A 23,225-nucleotide genomic window follows, 5' to 3' on the forward strand; every position below is an offset into this window, starting at 1 on the left:
ATAACTTTCTTTGTATTGTATTATCATTAATTGTCATTGTGCTTTCTAGTTGTGCAGTATATTTCCATGCTGAATGGTATGTAAAAGAGATGTACAATCAAATGAACAGTAAGAAGCATAATGAACATTCTTCATTCAGTAAATATTTACAGATTAATATTCGAATTAATGCATGTTTAGATAATATAGTCCATATAAACATACCTTGGGAACTAGTCGTTTACTAATGCTGTCAAACATATTTGAAGCTTGCGAGAGTCGATCATCAAGGCTCAGCTGAAATATAAAAATATATATTTTAAAATCCCTTCTTCGAATATGCTACTTAAAGTCATAATATCAGAAATGATTACTCCACTATTGTTGATCAGTGACCAAATGATCCCCAGGTAAAGTGTGATTGGGTAGGAGGAAGATTATCTTGCATATTCTGGGGGTTGCAGAAAGAACTGTCTCCTGTTGAGATTAACAGGGGTGGCTCAAGATAAAATTTTCAGCAAGGTGAGGTAGATTTTTGGCACCTCTCATACTTTCCACCCTAACTCCCCATCATTCTACCCTGGTTCTCCTACTTTCAACCTTCCTCTAATAAAGAACATGACATGTTATATATTTACGGTTTAATTGACTAAAGATAGAAGTCGGGAATTTTGGTACTGGACATTTGGTTTGGACATTTTGGTGCTAGGTAATTTTAGTGCCTGGATATATTTTTGCTATACATTTATTTAGCACATTTCGCCTTTGCACACCTTTTCACCTCTGGCCTCTGGATGCATCACGTTTATACAGGTGGGGAAATGAAAAATAAAGCATTACAAGTGGTGCAAGGAAAGATAAAGCATCATACAGGTGGAGCCAGGAAAGATAAAGTGCATTCTTAGCACCACCTGCATGACGCTCTATCTTTCCTTGCACCACATATACAAGTATATGACGTTTTATCATTCCTTACATCACATGTACGAGGGCGATTCAATAATTATTGTCCCCGGCATACTTAAAGTATATGAATTGCAATGAATGATGGGGATATTGTAGCCTAATGTCTTAGATGCCTATATGCAAAATTTCAGAACCGTAGGTGCTATAGTAAATTTGTTTTTCTCGTTTTGGGTGTGAGAGGTGGCACTTAGTTTGAAAAATGGAGAAAACCGAACAACGAGCTATCATCAAGTACCTCCAGAAAAAGGGGCTAAGCCCAAGGGAGATTCATGAAGACATGGTCAGTGTGTTGGGTGATGGGGCTCCTACCTACCAGGTGGTAAAAAACTGGTGCCGCGATTTCCGTTGCGGCAGGGAAAGCTGTCAACAGGCCCCTGGTGCTGGTCCTCCAACAACAGCATCCACCCCAGAAAACATTGATGCTGTGCATGACATGATTATGGCTGACAGAAGAATCACAGTGCAACAGTTAGCAGACATCATGCACATCTCTGTAGGCTCAGTGGAAACCATTGTGCATAAACACTTGGGATTCAGAAAGGTGTCAGCACGATGGGTCCCCAAAATGTTATCCCGTGAACAACAGAAAGACAGAGTTCAATGTTCAAGGGCTGGTTTGGAGCTGATGGGGGCAGACCTGAAGCAGTTCTGTGATAGATGTGTGACAGTGGATGAGACATGGCTCCACCACTATGATCCCGAGTCCAAACGACAGAGTATGGAGTGGCGGCACAGCAATTCACCTCCCCCCCGCAAATTCAGGGTGCAAGCATCAACACGCAAGGTTATGGCCACAATTTTTTGGGATGCGAAGGGTGTGCTCCTTATTGACTACCTGGTGGGACACACTGTTACTGGGGACTATTATGCAGCCCTAATCCCTAAGTTACGCGAAGCAATCAAGGAGAAACGGTGTGGGATGTTGCGGCGAAAAGTGCTGCTTCACCACGATAATGCTCCAGCACGCAGAAGCCATGTTACTGGTGCCGCAATCCATGCTGCTGGTTTCCATGTGTTGGAACACCCTCCCTACTCACCCGACCTCGCCCCTAGTGACTTTCATTTGTTCCCGAAGTTGAAGGAGCACCTCAAGGGGACGCATTTTCCCTCAAATGCTGCTGTTATGGACGCTGCGGAAGAATGGCTCACTGCTCAGCCACATACATTCTATGAAACTGGCATAGTGGCTTTACAGCATAGGTGGAAGAAGTGCATTACTGTGAAGGGGGACTTTGTGGGAAAATAATACTGCTTATATGTCAGGGACAATAATTATTGAACCACCCTCGTATGACCCTTTACCTTTCTTTGCATCACCTGTGACACTTTATCTTACCTTGCGCCACTTTTATGGTTAATTAGTTTCTTTCAACATGACAGATATTCACTAGGAAAGCCATTTTCTATTTACTGAAGAAGACATTTAGAATTACAGTTACTGAAAGTGAATCAGGGGGCCACATGTGAAAGGGTGTGCAAAAGAGAAAAGTGCTAAAAAAATGTCTAGCACCAAAATATTCAGGCACCAAAATGCATGGCACCAAAATTACCTAGTACCAAAAATTCCTGGCACCAAAATGTCCGCACTACAATATTTGGCACCAAAATGTTTGCACTACAATATCTGGCACCAAAATGTCTACACTATAATGTCTGGAACCAAAATGTCAAGTACCAAATTCTTCTAGACTCACTAAAAATTATAGGCTTATTTTTGTTACTGTTTATTGTAGTTATGTGCTTATTTAATACCTACATAATGACATCAAAATAATTGTCATCTCTTGGCTTAAAATGCTATGTGATTTTATAATATACTTATTATGCCATGCAGCAGTAACTCCAATTAACAACAAAATAATAAAATGCTTTTTAAAACAAATAGCCACACACCTGATGGAGGTACACAGTGTTTTGGATCCTATTTTAAATTGTAGGCCAAGTCATAATGAGTCTTTCCGTGCATAAATTGGACTAAAAAATTATCTCATACAGCTAAAGACACTCATGTAATCAGAAATTAGGTTTTGGTGATGTCTTGAACATTGGCCTAAGTTGCTCAGCCCTTAAGACACGTCTGAGGATCAGTTTACTCAGAAATTTGTGGATATAAATGTTTTATGGGACTTAGTTCTATAGTGATCTTGCGGGGTTAGATTGTCACACAGTCAACACAAATATTTGAAATGCTAAATTAGATATTTTAGCTTCTTGTGATTAGAACTTTGAAGTATCAACATTTCAGTGCTAGATTTAAGTGTCTTAAGTTTCAAATTCTTACTCATGGATGCACCACTATGTTTGTGCTCAACAGCTAAAAATTATACAAAGTTATTTAGATGTGCCTTTTCTCAAAACTCTCTTGAATGGCGTTATGTCACTTGTGTGCTCTGAACCCGTCAGATCTATTTAACCACATACTTAATGAAGACAATAGAATATGAGTAAAGTAGGTGAGTTCTGTGATTGTGAATGCCGTGCAAAATAATATTTGATGAAAATTTCACAAAGTTATGGTTATGGTCTGGCCACAGTACACACATTATGTGGACTGAGCAGTTTGTTGAGAGAGAACATGGGCAAATTGCTGTTCATTTAATTGACGTGATGCTAACTGGGTGGCCAACTGTGAACACCAAAAAGGACAGTGAAATTTCATTTGTAGGATATTTGAGAGCCAAATACTATGTTAAACTAGAGAAGACTGAGTATGGCAATAAAGGCCAAAACTGGAATAAACTAAACCCTGTTAGAAAAAGAGACGTGGAAATAGAAATTGATTGGAGAGTTCATTCTTATTATTAGACATTTATTCTGGCCAAGCTCAGGTATCCAGCAATGCTCTTAAGAGAGAGAACGAAGTGGTAAGTTTGTTATTTGTCTCTACTATAATATTCACTAAATTGTTACTGGTTGGCATATTACTTTACTGGCACTGACATTTACAGTATTTTAAATTTTAGGCACACAATAGTAAGCTGAATAACTATTTTTGAAAGCAATATTTATGTTTTACATTAGGAATTAGTATGTTTGTGTATTTATTATCCAGATTTGTATTACTATAGGTGTTGTGTTCATATGTGTAAACTAACAGTTTGCAACACTTGCATATGTGAACTTTGGCATGGCACAGTGCATTTGTCTGGAGTTAAATATGAGTGTTGATTTTTGTACTGTATATCAGGAATGGTTTATGTGAATGTATTCAGTACTGTACTGCACATACACTAAGACCTGTTGTAGAAATGAAAAGGAAGATAAAATAAGCTAAATTAAAATAAACTATCCTGCTAAATCTTTGCAAACAGCTCTCCAAATGTCTTGAAGATGTTGGGTCAAGATTGAAATTTTGGAGTTTACACCAGGGATTGGTTGTGAGACTGCTCACTCAACTGCAACCATTGAGTCACTTGAGAACTCAATTTAATTATGTTTTTCATTATTACCTTTTTCTTGGGGGGAGTTGCCATTAAAATTTGCTAAGATCTTCAGTTGAATAAATGGTTCTTGAATCATTGAATGCAACGTAATTGACAAGATTCTTTGTGTATATTTAACTGCTTCATTTATTTTGTTTTTGTTAGAATTATCTCATTGTTATAAAAAAAAATAGCATCACTTCAATATTTTTGGTCGTCAGCATTTCGCTCGTGAATTATCTGTTGTTTTATTGATTTAATTCGACTTGTCGATTTGTTTTCCTAAAAATTATATAAAACACTATATCTGTACAATATATTTTTATTATTTAAGTCATAGTTACGTACATAATGCACTTGACAGAACTAATATCAAAATTATTGCAAATATAGCTTGTGGAACGTTTTCGCAGAAAGACAATTTTTACAAGTAAAAAGATTGAACAAAGGTTTTAAATGCATCATGATATATTAATTTGAAATGATAGTAAGTAAATACATTGACTAGTACTTAGTGTGGCCACCCCTGGCCTTCCTAAGTGCTTCCAACCTTCGAGGCATGCTATGAATGAGATTTGGACAATATTCGACATCAATTTCATTCCAAACATGTACAATTGCTGCCATAAGTTCCTCTTTTGACCTATACGTCTGATTACCAAGTTTTTTGCACATCATAGCCCACAGGTTTTCTATAGGATTCATGTCTGGAGAGTTGGGCAGCCACCAAAGTCTTTCAATATTCATATCATGAAACCAGTTATTCACCACCTGAACACGGTGACAGGTTTCATTATCGTCTTGAAAAATAAAGTAGTCCAAATTCTGTCCAGAAAAATGATCTCCTGCAGTTTGTAGAACTTTCCGATTCAGGATTTCCAGATATTGATCAGCCTTAATGGTCCATGTGCAAATATGCATCATGCCAATCTCTTTTGCAGAGAAACATGCCCAAATCATAACACTGCCACAAAACTTTTGAGTTTCTAAACTACAAGATTTTGCAAGTTCTTCTCCCTTCTGCATCCACAGTTTAACTGAGCTGTCATTCCCCAGCAATTTAAATCGTTTTTCTTCAGAAAATATCACATGTTCCCAATCTGCATCATTCCATGCGCCATAACATGTGACAAACTCACGTCTAGCTTTTGCATGTGCGTCAGTAAGTCTGTTTTTTTTTTACGTGGGACGTGTTTAGAAACACCCTGTTTCTTTAGTCGGGATACTACAGTAGCATGAGTAAGATTAACTCCCACCTTATTTTGAAGTTTATGTGCAATTTGGCGTGAACTCATTCATCTGTTCTTCAGTGCCATGTCCTTTATCATACGATCCAGTCAAGGTGATGTCTTTTTCTTTCTGCCACAGTGACTTCTCAGTGATGATTTTCCATGTTCTTGTTACTTTTGCAGGCAGCGGCTAACTGTGGATTCATGCATTTGAAGTTGTCGACCAATTTCTCTCTGAGAATGACCATCCATATGCAAAGCAAGAACCATTCTTTGCTTACGTGGTGAAATGTCACACTTTCTGCCCATTTTTTTCGAGAAAACACGCTCAAATACACTACACAGCACCAGAACACTTCACAAATATGATAACGTATACAAACTGTCAATAATGAACATGTAGTTGCAACATAAAACACGTCACAAGTTGCACTACAAACAATCGTTTTACAGATTCCTGACAATTGATTACAAAGCCTTGCAGCAGTAACTGATTGCAACACCCTCTAGCGGACACTCCAAACATTACATCAACATAAGAATAACACCACACTACGCAGTGAATCCAGACCAATACTTCAATCAATTGATTTCAAGTTGTGCAGGAAAGATGCATGCATGCGAAACTCAAAATTGTCAACATCCGTAATAAGAATACAGTGATGCTAATTTTTTTTTACAGAGTGTAACTATAACAATGATCAAACTACAAATAAATGTCTGATGAAGGGTGCATGAGTTTTCCCAAGATATTACATCAAGAAATGTGTTTAAATGCTTGTAGCAGCTGAAAACTAAAAGAGAAATAATGAACAACATGAGGCCCTGGGTTCAATACTTGATGGAGGCACATAGTGGCTTGGATCTCACATTAAGCTACAGGTTCAGTTTTGTTCACATAGTAAACTTAAAATGAAAACATAACACTTTACAATTCAAATATTACACCTATTTCATTTCATTTCTTGACTGTTCATTACAATTTACAATACAAAATTTGTAATAATCAATGAAAAATCTACCCTGATATTTGATGTGTGTGCTGAAGTAAATCCTTCAGGAACATCTGAAATTCGATGACCATTGGATTCCTGCAAATAAATTTTTAATTAGATATTGATACTTTTCGTCAAAATTTATTTGATATATTACATTTAAGTTTCAGCCACAATGATGATGCAAATCAATAATAATAATAATAGTCTTGTCATAAATACTGTCACAAACTTTCAGCTTGGACTGTATATCTAGTTGTCATGCTCATAAACATTGCTTGTGCTGAAGCTCACTCCTAACCATTGTGTTCAACTGTGAAAGAGTAAGTGTGTATCTCTCCTTGTGCTTATGATGGAGTGGGATGAATGTGAATACAGAGTGGCAGTAATTTCTCTGCATATGGTTGGAAAGTCACCCACTGATAATTTCCAGACCATAATAACCCTGAAAATCAACAAGAGGTTTGTGTATCTAACAATCCAGACATTCACTGAGACTGGTAGCGTGAAAGATCATCCAAGAGTTGGTCGGCCACACAATGTATAACCAGCTGCCACTGTTAAAGCAGCGGTGGCTTGCGTCCACTGAAATCCCATTTGGAATCAAGTAATAATGGAACAGGAGCTGAAGATTTCACAACAATGTGCAGGGTACTCAATGAAGACGTTGGACTTGGAGCATACTGGCGGAGTACTGGACATTTTCTGACTCCACACCTAATGAAGCAGAGGGAACTGAAATTGAAACATCTCCTTCAGTCGTACGTTGTTAATGGGCAAAGTACGATTCTCTTCACCAATGAGAAAGTGTTCACCATTGAAGAGAGTTTTAACTGCGAAAATGACAGGGTGCATGCTTCAAGCTCTTAAGATGTTCATGAGAGAGGTCCAAAGTTCAGAGATGTCACTAGCGATCCTCGGTCATTGTTTGGTGTAGGGTGAACTATGAGGGTTCCATCAGTCTTCAGTGTTGTGAAAAGGGCTTAAAAACCAGTGCAAAAGTCAATTTATCACACAAAGAAATAATGTACCTATCTTTTTGTAACATAAATTTCAAACCCTTTTCTTTCATTTGGGTATTGACTGAATAGCACAGCCAGATGCCAGATACACCTGGTACTTCTCTCTGACGCAACCAATGTTGCCAGTACACCTTGCAATTAAAAACCCTAGGATTTACGAATATGCCATGATTAACCATGGTGAATGCCTAGCGAAAGGATCCTACCAGAGTGTATTGTCCCACCGTGAAATTCGGCCAGTGTGGAATCATGGTATGAGGCTAATTTTCATGGTATTGTATTTGTTCCCTGGAACCCTGAATGCCAATGCCTATCATGCAATATTAGACAACTCCATGCTCCTCACCTTGTGGCAAGAGTTCTGAAGTGTCCCTTTCATTTTCAGCATGACAACACCCCTTTCCATAAAGCAAGGGCCATACAATGGAGTTGTTTGATGACATGGGAGTGAATGAACTTGACTGGCCACCTTAGAGCCCTCATCTCAAATCCACTGACCATGTGTGGGATGAGTTAGAGCACCAGTTGCAATCCCAACCAAACTGCTCAAACACCACCACCGAGCCGTTCACCACTTTGCATGAGGAATGGTAGTGACTACCATCCGGCATTTACCACAACCTGGTGGAAAGTCTTCCTCTGTGATAGCAGTGAATGGCAGACATACTCCTTACTAACAACAGAGCAGCTCCAGTAAACACATTCCTACATGTATCTGGTCATTATTTTCAATATAGTGTATTATAATGAAAAGATTCTCTTCGGCTATTGAGAATCTTTTCATCATTCATCAACAGAAAAGCTTCAAGACTTACTTCATAGTGTATTATACTTATATATAAGCTTCCCCTCTATGTGGATATGCTTTGTTAGCATGAGGGGTTTAGGAGATTATGTCATCTATATTGTCATTATCTTTTTGTGCCTTATGGTTCTCGTTTTTATTTATATATTTGTTAATTACTATAGTTTGGCGTGTCTTTGTTCTCACACAAGTATCCTCCTGCATAAGATCTTTACACAAATTTGGGTTCTCTTTTTATGGCTATAGATTTGTGGCTACGTAAAGCCTATTGAAAATATCTAGACAACAGTGAATGGAAACCAAATTAAGAATCATGTGAATGCTCTTGAAGATATTCTAAACACATGTAGATTTTCATAATTTGGAATATCATGTAAAGTTTGAAAGCGGCTTTGCTGGCTTTGGCCAAAGGTCCAGCCAAGGGTGGTGGAGGAGTCCACCCACTGCATTACTGCTTTTGTAACTTGTCCTTTTCGTGACCTTTCTTGCCTCATGTCCCTTGTGAATTCCATTACACAGAGGCATAGGAACCTTGCTTGCTTGCTAATAACTGCACAATATCTGCAGCATCCCCTTTCTAAATGCTTTTCTGTGATCCTCCTTTTTTGCCTTGATTAACTTACAGTAAAATTTCAAACCAGTCAAAAAATACATCCATCCTGATCATGGGTGAAATAAGAATATCGAAATATCTTTCACCTGCCCAAATTGATATTATTAAGTCAAAGCATTGAGGATATGTGTCCTCCTCCGTAGCCGAGCGGGTTAAGGCGTTCACTCGTTTTGAGATCGTTCGCTGTGGGACGGCATAGGTTCGAATCTGGCTCTGGTCGGAATTTATTCGGCCTACGTATAGGGCCGGTGGCAACCCACCATCGTGAGGAAATTGAAGAGCTCTGAGTGAGTGAGTGTAATCCGGTCATGGAGACCTACTATAACGCCTGGGGATACGTCGGGCTGACACCCCGACTATTCCAATACTGGTTGAAGATCTCCATGCTTAGAGGTGAAGAACGAAAGCGTGGGAGGGAGACCGGCAGTCGGTAGGTAAGCCTAGGCCCTTCATGGGCTGTTGCGCAACGGATTGAGGATATGTACATTTTTTTTTAAAAAAAAAAGAAAAGTCCTCAATTTGGTGAACTGACTACCATTCACGATTTCTGTCGATGAAAATTTTAAAAAGGGAAGAAAGTTCCAGAAGACTCGGGTCCAATGTGTTTAATATTATTTGAATATTTTAATTCAGTACTAAGTATTATTACTTGTAATACAGCATGCAACTTCAGTATTTCTTAACCTCATCACTGTAGTAATCAGGGTTTACACTATCGAGCAATAACAGCTGAATAGCCTGTATGCGGCCCTAACGTACCAAAATGCTTTCGGCACTGATAGACCAAATGTATATGTCTGTTGGACTGAACTGACTCTGTCTAATTTTGCACGATGCACGTAAAACAAAAATATTATTACTTACTGCATGTCACGTTTAGTACAAACCATTGCCTCTGGAGTGGAGGGCCATATGTTGTGTTCCAATGGGTTGACTCGGATGTTTTAATGTTATTTAACAAAATTTTATGTATTGAATGTAGTGACAAAAATATATTTGACAACAAAACTTACTTGATCTGATGATTCATGGGAATCAGTAGCAAAGTCAACAGCTGGAGTCATTTCCTATAATAGGAGAAATGTTTTTTTAAGTATCTGCCATATTACAAATTATTCTGCAAATATAATCTGTAATGAAAAAAATGCAATACAATTAATTATAGTTTCCATCCTGATTTGCTGTCAAGGGTGCCTGCAAGGGGAGGAGGGGGAAATGTGTAGTAAAATTCATAAATTTGAATGGTGAAATTGCAGACATGTTATTACAAATACTATTGTTTTCTGTTATTTGCAGACTGCAAGTTACAGCAATTAACTGCCATGTCCAATAAAATAATGAGGACATGTTTTCGCCAGAGTTGTAAGCTGTCATAACTGGAGGTGTGCTGGATTGTTTGCTTGGAGGATTTTATTTCTGGAGGGGACTGAAATTGTAAGGGTGGATGGGCAGGATACACTGTAAAATATTTCGAAAATACCATTTTCAACATTCGTTTTGAAAGTTGTTCAAAGACAAAAATAGTAAAGTGGGTTCATTTTAAGGTGAGTTTGCACTTCCCCAGTTCTTTACTGCTTTTGTTTGAGTATTTTGGTTCTCTCAAAACTTTGAGGAACCCCCTCACTCATCTGGGTACACCTGTGTGGGGGATGGAAATTTGTTTGGTCGATATGAGATTGTGGTGGAAAATTTTTATATTAGGCACATCCAGAAAGTAAGTTTCCTTAGGGTCGTGCACAAAAAGGAAACATAATTTAATTCAATGATTTATTGCCACAGATACAGCAACATACTTCCCGTTGGAATTCAGGCACTTGTCATAGTGTGTGACCAACTTCTGTATACCTGCATCGTAGAAGTCCGTCACCTGGGTGCCGAACCACTGTGTGACATATGTCTGAACCTCTTCGTCGCTGTGAAAATGTTGACCGGACAGGAACTTTTTCAAGTGGAAGAATAGGTGGTAATCATTGAGAGCGAGATCAGGCCTGTACCATGGATGATCGAACACCTCCCAACCGAACCTGTTCAGAAGGGTTGCAGTGCACCTAGCCATATGTGGCTTCGCATTGTTGTGCAGCCAGATCACCCCAGCACTGAGCTTACCGCGTCACTTATTCTGAATGGCTCTTCGCAATGTCCCCAGTGTTTCACAGTAATGGTTAGCGTTCACAGTCTCACCTCTGGGCAGAAACTCGATAAGCAGAATGCCTTTTCTGTCCCAGAACACCGTGCACATCACTTCTTGCACCGACACAGTCTGTTTGAACTTCGTCCTGCATGGAGATCTACTGTTAGGTCAATGTATGGACTGCTGCTTGCTTTCTGGGGTGCTGTATCCAACCCACGTTTCATCCTCTGTGATTATCCATTTGAGAAAATCGTCATAATCATGGTAACGCTGCAGAAATGTCAGCGCCATTCCCATTCGTTTTCCTTTGTGTTCGGGTATCAGTTATTTTGACACCCACCGGGCACATAATTTCTGGAACAAGAGGCATTTGGTAACAATGTCGTGCAACAACAACCGAGAAAACTGTGGTAAATGGCTCCTGAGTTCCGTGATCATGATGCAACGAGCCTCCAATATGCGCTGCTGCACCTGTTCCACAAGCTCGTCCATAACAGCCGATGGCTGCCCACTGCACTCGTCGTCATGTACATTTTGCCAGCCTTCGGTAAATGTCCTGCACCAACAACGCACCATCTGCTTGCTCATGACATCTGGCCCATACACCTGGCACAGCTGACAGTGGATTTTGATCGGCTGTATGTTTTGTGCTTTCAAGAAATTGATCACCGAATGAACCTCGCATGCAGCGGGAGATGGAATAAGAGCCACCATGTTTCATCGCTGCCGCGACAATACTGAGGACTTTCGGGAGGTGTCTTCTAGGACATTCACTAGCCAGGGCATGTGCCTCTCACTCATGTGCAAAACCGGTTTCAATATGCATGGCCTGCCACCTGTGAACGAGTGGGAAACTTACTTTCTGGATGCACCTAATAATACCAATCTTTAGACTAAAAAAAATTGCCATTTCTCAGCTAGGTTGGGAAAATTTTTGAATTTCTCAACATGGTGAAAATCTCGAATTCTACACTCTCTTTTCCTATCAAGCGATTGATTATTTATGCACATCTGGAATAAGAAAATATTAAATAGAATATATGCATAATGTATTATACAAGGCATGTACTGAAAGTCATGAGCATTGTTCAATTACTCCCAGGCTTTAACAATTTTTGTTGAAACTACACGTATGGGAGGTAGAAGCCATCTGCTGTCCACTGCATGAAACACATGTAGGCACATGCACACTTTCGCTGTCTGTTGTTGGTAGGAGAAAAATGGCATCCACTGACAGTTTGTTTCATCAATGTGCTGTTGTGGAATTTCTTAGTGAAAACGTTGGAACTGTGGAAATTCATCTGCATTTACAGAACTTCTACGGAGATGCCTGTATGGGTAACAGCACAGTAGAAACGTGGCTGAAACAATTTAGAGTTGGTAACACAGCTATTGTTAATAAGCCTTGTAGTGGCATACCAAAAACAGCTTTCACAAGCAATAACATGGACCAGATTGACGAGATTATCCAAAGTGATAGAAGGATAACTGTATGAGAAATTGCACATTATCTGAACATTGAACACAGTGCTATACAGAAATTCATGACAAGCGCCCACACAAGCACAATGTCATTTTGCAATGTGCCAATGCCCATCCCCTTACAGTACACACAGTACAGCCAATTGAAAAGATGGACTGGGAGCTAATGTCCCACCCACCCCATATTCCAGACCTGGCCCCATTAGACTTTCACTTGTTTGTTGAAGAACAGCATTCAAGGTTCCAAGTTTGACAACAACTACAAGGCGATGGATGAGGTTTGCGAAACAGACTTCTACAAGAATGACATTTCCCCACTGCCATTAAGGTGGCACAAATGTGTTGACCGATCTGGATGTTATGTGGAATGTAACAACAAGCTCCAAATTATGTATTATCATACATACAATAAAAATTGTGGTTTCTGACATTGGCTCATTACTTTCGGTACATACCTTGTATAATGTATAGATATATATATATTAAGTGAGAAAAGCTCATATGAGCACTATAGCTCTTTTCAGTTCTTACGTCGTGCACTCTAGAAGCTTGCAGGGGAAGTGGGGAGCGGGGAACATGCTGCTGACCAACCAGAGAACAGACCACCTAGCGGTGGAGCCGAAAGTTACGCAGTTGAGGGAGGAATCTGCAGCGCTAACTTTGTTCTGCACGTTGCTGTGTTGCCAATTCACCACGTTACTGATGGTCTTTTGCCCCAGTGTTGATTCCTGTTTGTTATGAGCGGAATGTAGGAATAACATACGTGGGAGTAATTGTTGTCGCGTCATGTATTGCCTAACTGCATTGTTTCTTCGATAAACGTGTACGAGGCAGGTGATGTGACGTTTATTTGTACTCTCGCTGTTCCATTGGAAGCTTTGTGTTTATCAACGCAGTAAGTATCGTACGATGGCGAACAGGAAGGAGGTAGTTCGTATCCAAGGCAGGAAAATAATCAGTAGGGTTCATGGATATTTTCAAAAGGAAGCAGAAAACAGTTTTCCCTTGGTAAGTGTGCACAAAGTGCATCAGAGAGTGTCGGAAGCTTGTGGAGTGACTCAAACTGTGCAGCATATTGTTAGGGAAGGCAAAGACAGTCTTGAGGCGTCAGGTTCCACGTCATTTGAATCACCGTGCAAACGAATCAAAAGGAACAGTAGCTATCACAAAGACAATTGACGGCTGCGATAAAGATATAACTAGAAGAATTATCCTCGGGTATTATGTAAAGGGTGAATATCCAACACTGAACAAGATTTCGTTGATTTGCATACACAAATAAGCTTTCAGTGGGGAGTTCCATCGTTGTGGAGGATACTGAAGTATATGGGGTTAAAGTACAAAAAGAGCAATGACGGTAGACGATTTCTGATGGAGGGAGCCGATATAGTTACAGCCAGAGTAACGTTTTTGCAAAAAATGCATCTTCTCAAAAATAAGGAACCTTTGCCCTATATAGGTATTTCATTTAGATGAAACGTACATACATCAGAATTACGCTCCAACGAAAATCTGGCAAAATAAAAAGGGTACAGGGGGTTTAAAAGTGCCCATGGGTAAAGGTGGGTGCATTATTGTTTGTCACGTAGGTTCCAGTCACACTGGTTTTCTACAGGAATGTAAATTAGTTTTCAGGGGTTTTTGCAGTTTTTAGATACGCTTGACGAAAGGAACATCAAAGACGCAGTGATTGTAATGGACAATGCTAGATACAATTCGGTACAGTTGGAAAGAATTCCTACAACGTATACACTTGATATCATACACTTATCAGTATTCTACTGACCACAAGATGGGGATAATATGCATTCTCAGGCCATACGCGAAAAATGGGACGTCTGTATTTCATTGTTCTTTCGATTTCAACTCCCCTTTCCCGCTACTCTGGCAACGCTGCAGTCTCTCTCTCTAACCGGCCTATCTAGTTGCGCTGGATAGGTCGTTTCTCCGCTCTCCACTTCCCCTGCCAGCTTCTAGAGCGCACGCCGTAACAACTGAAAAGAGCTATAGTTGCCTATCATGGGGAAAAGAATGCATGTGATGGGCTATTTTCTAAAACAGACCAAATTTCACTTTTCCATGTGCTGAAAATATCAATATTTGAAGTTTTGGTAAATTTCATAAAAAGCAAATGAACATGAGAGGAAATGCTGAACGTCTACAAGGCTTGTATTCATAGCAATCAGGTCCACCTCAGTTGTATAACTGCTGTGTCCCAACCTACACTTGCAAGTTTGTGCCTGAACTCATTCATAAATTTCCCCATGTTTGGCAACCAGTGCTTTTATGAGCCATGATGATGGATGGTGCAATCTATCTTGGAAAACATGCATTTCCGGTCCTATGTTCACATGAACTTTTTTTCCTAGTCCTGTCCTTAATCACCTCCTTAAGTTTGTCAGTATTGTTCAGAATCACCATGTATGAAGGGTGTCTATAATGTAAGTAAATTAAGGTTTAATCACACACACAGTTATCCAGTACATGATATTTCTCTTGCTGGTCACAGAATAAGTATCCCGCAAAAAAATACACAGAATATTCACATCAAAAACACACACAGAATACTCATATCAAGCAAATACACAGATTACTGCTTTTCTATTTCTAACATTCTCCCACCTAGAGTCACACAAAGACAATTAGTGACTCTACCCAATCAATAGTGTTCATAACATGAGTTTTGTACTAACAAACTCAGCTTCTGTTTAGGGTTCACTCTTCTTCCCAGTCGAGTGGTGATGACTCTCGGAGCACTTTCCATTTCAGGTACTGTCTTTTCCTCAGTGTTCTTCATTTTGGGCACTTCGGGCAACTCACTTGACTGAATTTCCAAGGGAAAAACATGCTGTAGTGTCTCATCATAATTCCCGTTGCAGTCCTCAGCCTTACGAGACGTACTTCATCATCACGTCCAGGTATAAGCTCCACAATGCGTGCTAAAGGCCAGTCCAGACGTTTAGAATTGTCATTACCTACAAGAACCACTTCGCCAACCTTCACTTCTCTACAAGGCCTTTTTGCATTCCAATGTTGCACTAACTGACCCAAGTATTCACTGCGAAATCTACTTCTTAGTGTCTCACGAATTTTTTGACAATACTTCCACCGTTTATGAAGATTTACCTTCTGTATCTCATCGAGGTCAGGCACGCCTACTTCTCTGATCTGTTGTAGAAACATGGAGGGCGTCAAGGACTCAAGGTCTGAATTATCTTCTGATACGTAGGTTAGCGGTCGAGCATTCATGACAGCTTCACAATCACATAGCACCGTAATAAATTCCTCATAGGTCAGTGAAGCTTTCCCTAAAATCTTTCTCAATAGTTGCTTCATGAGTCTGATCAAACGCTCCCACCATCCACCCCACCAGGCAGATGTGGGTGGATTGAATCTCCACTCAATGTGCTTGATTGTTGCAAAAGCAACTACATCTTCCCATTCTAGCTTGTTCAACAGATTTTCAGTGCTTACAAAGTTCGTCCCATTGTCACTGTAAACAACTAGTGGTCTACCTCGTCGAGCAATGAATCTTCGAAATGACTGAATAAAATCTCCAGATGATAAGCCAGAAGTTAACTCTAAATGTACAGCTCTATAAACAGCACAAGTAAATATGCAAATCCAAGCCTTTTCTTAACTTTGAAGTATAACAGGTCCGGCTAGATCCACTCCTGTTATTTCAAATACTGCTGCATCTCTGACTCGATGTTCAGGTAAGGACACCGGCATTACTTCCAGTCTTTTAGCATTATGTCTCCGACAAATCACACAACCCTTCACCACAGAATGAATAGTTTTTCTGCCTTTCAATATCCAAAACTGTTCTCTAAGAATACTCATCAGACCTTGTACACCTGCATGACAAGCTTCAATCTGTTTATAATAAATAAGCCTCTTCACAATTGGATGTGAGCTTGGCAAGACAGCCAGACACCGAAATGTTTCTTTATCTGTAAGCTCTAGGATTTTAATTTTCAGTCTTATGATTTGTACCTTGTCTTCAAATGGACACAAAGATTTCAACTTCTTGTCTTCCAAACCGACATAAGAATCTCTTTGTACAAGTCGAATAACTACCTTTTCAATTACTTCTTCTATTGACAATTCTGTTGTCCTATGGTTTTTTGGATGACGACAATTGAAAATGAATCTTCTGATCCACCCTATCAGTCGAATAATCTGTTCATATCTGGAAAATCTGTGATAGTACCAGTCATCCCTTTCTTCAATATTGGTTAAACTAGATACAATTGTCTTCTTCTCTTGGGCAATAATTTCTTCTTGACATGTATACATTTGTTCAGGCCATTTGCTCTTGGCTTCTTTTAACCACAATGGACCTTCCCACCATTTTGATTCCATTAACCGTTTGGGTGAACACCTTCTCGAAGGAAGATCAGCACAGTTCATAATACCCGGTACATAATTCCAAGATTCTCTCTTACTCATCGTTCTTATTTCACGCACACGATTTCCTACAAAGGTGTTCCACGGATCATTGTGTCTAATCCATGCAAGAACTAGTCGAATCTGTCCAAAAATTAATTGGCATGTCCCCAATGTTCAACGATTTGGTTACTGAAGTTGCTAATCTCACTCCAATAATAGCTGCCATCAATTCCAAGCGGGGTATGGTTAACTTCTTTATTGGAGCTACCCTTGATTTAGCTTGTACTAATTGCACCTTGACTTGTCCCATATCAATGGTTCTCAAGAATACTACAGCTGCATATGCCTTTTCACTAGCATCACAGAACACATGCAAACTCCAATCTTCCGAGCCTGAGTAATCCACCTAGGAAATACAAGCCCTTTCAAATAATGTAATTCTCCAACCCACTGTCTGAATTTTCTTCCCATTTCTTCGGGTACTTCTTCGTCCCAACTCAATTTTAATAACCATGTTTCTTGAAGAAGGATCTTCGGATACAATGTCACTGGAGAGGTAATTCCAATAGGGTCAAATATTCTTTTGGCAGTTGACAAAATAACTCTTTTGGAGACAACTTGAAATTTCATTCCTTGGAAACATTCTGGTCTCAATTCCAAATTATCTGTTCTTGTTTCCCATACCAAGCCTAATACAGATATTCTGTTATCTTCTGACAAGTTTCCTAGTGAGGTATACTCCCACCCTCGCAGTTCAAATTTCGCTTCTGCCATCAAATGATTAGCTTCTTCAATAAACTGGTGGAGTTCCTCTTCATTGTTCACACTAGTAACACAATTATCTACGTAAAAACTCTGCAACAGTTGTGCAATGATATCCTTGGAATAGCTGGAGCTCTCTTCATTACATTTTTTCAGAGCTTGCTTCAGATGGTGTTTAATTACTGCACACAATAAAAATGGGCTACAACTTACACCAAAAACAACTCACTTGTGATGATAAACCTTTATGTCACCTTTCTCATCTATCCAAAAAAATCTCAAAAAATCAGAGTCGCTTTTCCATAAACTAGCACTATGTGGTGCAGAAACCTGGACGTTGAGAAGAAATGAAGAGAAACGACTCGAAGCTTTTGAAATGTGGACATGGCGAAAAATGGAGCGTGTAAAATGGACGGACAAGGTAAGAAACGAAGCCGTGCTGAAAAGAGTTGGTGAAAAAAGATCTATACTGGAGACCATCAAGAAGAGGAAAAGAAACTGGTTAGGACACTGTCTAAGAAGAAACTGCCTGCTAAGAGATGCCTTGGAGGGAATGGTTGAAGGAAGAAAAGTCCGTGGAAGAAAGAGATATCAGCTTATGGATGATATTAAATTAACTGGGTCGTATGCTATTACGAAGCGTAAGGCAGAGAACAGGGAAAGCTGGAGATTGCAGTGAAAAACCTGCCAATTAGGCAGAAAACAATGAATGAATGAATGAATCTGCAGAAAAGCCTTCCTTATATCTGAGACGACTCCCAATTTGCGTAACCGAAAACGTGTCAGAATTGAAGGAATTATTTCAATCAAATTAATGCCTTTCTCTAAACACTGGTTCAACGAGTGATACCCCTTTTCTCTTGCAGAAGCATCAAACACAGGGCGTATCCTGATGGTCTCACTGTTCAATTTTACAACATGTCTATGAGGTAAATAGTGTCCCTTGGTGTCTATCTCTTCAGATGAAACCTCCTCGACGATGCCTTCTTCTAGCCACTCATTGAAAACCTGATAATATTCTTCATAACAGTCATCTTTCTTCAGTTTTTCAACAAGTGTATCCAGTCTCCTTTTACACATTTCTAAATTACTAGGAAGATGTGGGTGTCTCTCCACCCATGGCATTTTTACCTCATACCTTCCTTCTTCTTCGATCGTCAGAGTTCGTTCAAAATAATCCATCACTGCCTCTTGAGCTTCAATTTTATACTTCTTTTCTCCAGGATCAGTAATACCAAGAACATCTAATTTCCACAAGTCTGCAACCGAAGCTGCAATCATGGATGAAACTCTATGACTTTCATGTGCAGTAACTTTGCCCATTAGTATAAAACCAAGCAGTGTTTCCATTGCTACCAATCCACATTTTAGAGCAAACTTCTTGCCAGTGAAAATTTTACCAGCTATATCAGCACCAATTAAAACTTCCACTGGACCATTTTCTCTATCGGAAATATCTACACCTATCTGTTTCAACTCTGCTAACCAAGGACCTTCAGTAACAGATGTTACACTGTCACAAATATTAGGATGATCCATGGCTTCAAAATTGCAAGCATAATCACCTCTGATGCTAGTCAATCTGACACGATAGCAATTATGTTCATATGGTGCAGAAAGAATGCCACCAAAAAGTGCATGTGTGACATTTTCCCTTTTTACAACCTCATAATTCATTTCCTTTGCAGTAGATGTACAAATGTAGGATCGTTGCGAACCAGTGTCAATGATTGCTCTTACATATTTTTCAGTACTTTGTCCTCTTATCTTTACAACTAATGTTTGCAGAAACGTTTCAACATGTTCATTATTTGTCAAGGAATTTTCAACAACTGTCTGTAACTTAGTCTGCTTCCCTGGAAAGTCTGTTCCCTGCTTAGTCCTTTGACCAGAGCACATCACTTCAACATGCTGCCCCTTGCAAATCCTGCATTTTAATTTTACCCTACAGTTTCTACTAAGGTGGCCTTTTTTCAAACATTTGTAACACAACCCCTTTTCCATAAGCATCTTAACTTTTTCCGCAAAGGACCAATTGCGTGCCTTCACACACTCCTCACTAACATGCGAATCACCACAAAATAGACACTTTGAAGAATCCCCTTTGCAATTAATCAATTCAGCTGCCATGGGTATAGATTCAGTACGACTACTACGTTCCTTCTTTCTCTTCAGATCAAACCCAGCTACAGCAAGTGCTATTTTTTCTTCATTTTCCACTTCTTTCTTCAGGAAAGACAGTATTTCTTCCAGACGACTCTCCAATTTAGAATCTGTGGAATTTGCAGCACTTCTTTGCCACACTCGCAAAAATTCTTCTGGTAAACATGACTCAACAAGAGGGTATAACATTGCAGCACACTTATCCGACGTTACTCCTAATGTAGTTAATGCTCGTAACTGTGATTCCATTTTGTCATAAAGAACAACCAGTTCCAACTTACTGTCACCATTTAAGTTGTGTAACACCAACTTCAAAAGTTCAAGAAAGGTAAACTTCTACTACACATCATCACGGCCGAAAAGTGACTTAAGTCCTTCAATGACCTTGGGATAGTTTTCGTAACTGAGGGGAAAACTTTCTACAAACTGACGCACTTTTGAACCCGGTACAGTAGCTGTACAAGGTATTGAAATTTATCACAATCATCAATGTCCTCGTCCTTGTCAATTCGTTTGAATTGGCTCCAGAAGGGTAACCAGTTCTTCACGTTACCATCATTTTTTTTTTGTTCCACTACCGGTAATTTGATTTTTCGTTTGCAGTTTACCGATGTGTCACTAACTGCGTCACTATCATTGTTCAACACCTGCTTACTTAATAACTGTTCAACCGTAGTCTTGATTCAATAAAAGTTACATGCATACTTATCTGCATTTTCTGCTTTGACGATCAAATCCTCTTCTTTGATATTGTCGTCCATCAATAAATCACTGTACTGTCTGTCCAGATCCTGCAATTTGCTGAATTTATCTTGCAACAACTGGAAATTACTTTGCACTTCCACTAAATCTGGGCAATCACCATTGCACGCTGCTTCAATGCTCTTCGCTACGTGCATAAACGACGCTCTCGTTACTGTTCTTAATTTACTTATCTTTTCCATGGTGTCTCAATCTTTGCCTTACACAAAGTCTCCCTGTCCTGTCACACGGTCGCCAAATGTTAAAAACGAAACACCAATGTAAGTAAATTAAGGTATAATCTCACATCTAACACACAGTCATCCAGTGCATGACATTTCTCTTGCTGGTCACAGAATAAGTATCCTGCAAAAAAATACATAGAATATTCACATCAAAAACATACACAGAATACTCATATCAAGCAAATACACAGATTACTGCTTTCTATTCTAACAGGCATGCAGGCACGTATCCAGAGGGGGGCTTAGGGGGCTCGAGCCCCCCCTGAAAGTTTTAGGTTTACACTAGATAAAATGAGTTGTTTTTTTGTTTATTGTGGTGTGAAATAAAATAATGTGACAATAATTTAAGGAGAGAAATAATTATCGAGGCAAGACGAGGAATGTTCCGTAACCCTGTTATTGATAATAACACGTATCCAAGATGGGGCACAGGGGGCTCGACCCTCTCCCCAGCAAATTTTTCAGTTAACGTCAGATAAAATTAGGTTTTTGGCTTCTTCAATAATGTGAAAATAATTTAAGGAGAGAAATAATTATCGAGGCAAGACGGAGAATGTTTTATACCCCTGTTATTGTTAATAGCACGTATCGAAGGTGGGGATGAGGTGGCTCGAGGCCACCCCCCTCTCAGGAAATTTTTCAATTTACACTAGATAAAATTAGATTTTTGGCATCTTGAATAATGTGAAGATAATAAATTTATAAATCTGAGAGAAATAATTATCGAGACAAGACTGAGAGTGTTCTATAACCCTATTATTGTCAATAGCACGTATCCAAGGTGGGAATCAGGGGACTCGAGCCCATCTTAAGGAAATTTTTCTGTTTACACTAGATAGTATTAGGATTTTGGCTTCATGAATAATGTGATGATAATTTGGGAGAAATAATTATCGAGACAAGATGGAGAATGTTCTATAACCTTGTTATTGTTAATAGCACGTATCCAAGGTGGGGTGGAGGTGGCTCGAGCCCCCTCCCAGGATTTTTTTTATTTTACACTAGATAAAATTAGGTTTTTGGCTTTTGGAATAATGTGACGATGATTTAAGGAGATAGACAATTATCGAGACAAGACTGAGAATGTTCTATAACCCTGTTGTTGATAATATTGCACGTAAGCTTTTCTTGCACTTTCGGTGTTGTCGCAGCGCACTATGTAGAGACTTATCAGCATTTGGAAGCTGCACAGCAAAGGTAGCGCCACACGTAGGACGATTCGTTGTAATTTCTAATCTCTGGAAGGCGGGAGAGGGCATGTTCTTGAATGAGAGAAGTAGTCAACTACTGGCAATATTAACGAATCGTTATATCTGCGGAACGTTCTAGAATATAATGAGGATATAAATAAGCGGATTCAATTTTTCGGTTGATCTGTACAAAGAATCGATTAATGAGATTTCAGAGGTAAGTGTGACAATTCATACAGTCGATTAGTGATCAGTCGGCATCCTCTGGTTGCTTTAAATAGTGCTTCGAGAATTAAGACATTGACAATAGCAGAACTTCCGGGGCCTCAGTGTAGTGCTAGTTCTGGTCGAGGGCCGAAGAGCAAGGCCTCTCTCTCTCTCTCTCTCTCTCTCTCTCTCTCTCGTGAATATTTCAGCAGTACCGGATATTGGAGTGGTTTATTAAAACAGAAATAAGCTGCATAGATCAACTGAAAATCAAAGTTTTGAGTGATGATTTAGTTTTGCCAGAACTAAATTTCGTATATGCAGTCCGAGAATTTCATAGTATATAAAAATACTTTGTTTAAGCTTACTGGGTTTGAAACACATTCAAACACTTAACTACCATAAAGAGACAGCCGAAATTTTTATGAATGTCGAGAAGAGAAAGCAAGAAGATGTTGCATATGTAGACATTTTAGGCGGAAATTGCAGGCTCTACCAGAACCCGAATCAGGGCTCTACCACCTAGCCATCCTTGACTTCAACCGATTTTTCGTTAAAATGTCTACATAGTACATGTCCTGTGTATATCAAATCGTAAGGCATTGCCTGTATAGTGAACAAGCACAGAAAATATATAAGAGAGAAGAAAACTGAGGAGCATTCCCACCGGTTGAGGAGAATTTTTTTCTTCTGTAGTCAACCAGAGCTACTATAGTGGAACCACGAGCAAAACAACTTGCGCAGACCCGCGACTCCTGTGCACCGTACCCCCGCGAGTAGGGGTGGGGGAAGAGTGGACTATGCTCATGGACCATGCTTCCTTATGGCCCGAGGTGGAGGGAAGAAAGGAAAGCTGCGCGGGGACTTCTCGTCCCAAGGTG

General features: G+C 39.5%; 1 protein-coding gene across 7 annotated transcripts in view; it reads right to left on the reverse strand.

Annotated features, from left to right (window-relative positions):
- LOC145989491 (uncharacterized) overlaps window positions 1-23,225 on the reverse strand; it is a 203,645-nt gene that overhangs the window by 126,115 nt on the left and 54,305 nt on the right. For all 7 annotated transcript variants that reach the window (XR_014441859.1, XM_083124844.1, XM_083124846.1 and 4 more), the window contains exons 10-12: window positions 10,045-10,098; window positions 6,619-6,687; window positions 205-276 (exon numbers count right to left, since the gene is read on the reverse strand). Coding sequence is in view for 6 of the 7 variants with exons in the window: in XM_083124844.1 (XP_082980970.1) it covers window positions 205-276; window positions 6,619-6,687; window positions 10,045-10,098 (195 nt within the window). In the remaining variant the exon portion in view is untranslated. The remainder of the gene's footprint in view (window positions 1-204; window positions 277-6,618; window positions 6,688-10,044; window positions 10,099-23,225) is intronic.

This window comes from Lepisma saccharinum, chromosome 6 (assembly GCF_977018435.1).
Source record: "Lepisma saccharinum chromosome 6, izLepSacc3.1, whole genome shotgun sequence".
Classification (NCBI taxonomy): Eukaryota; Metazoa; Arthropoda; class Insecta; order Zygentoma; family Lepismatidae; genus Lepisma; species Lepisma saccharinum.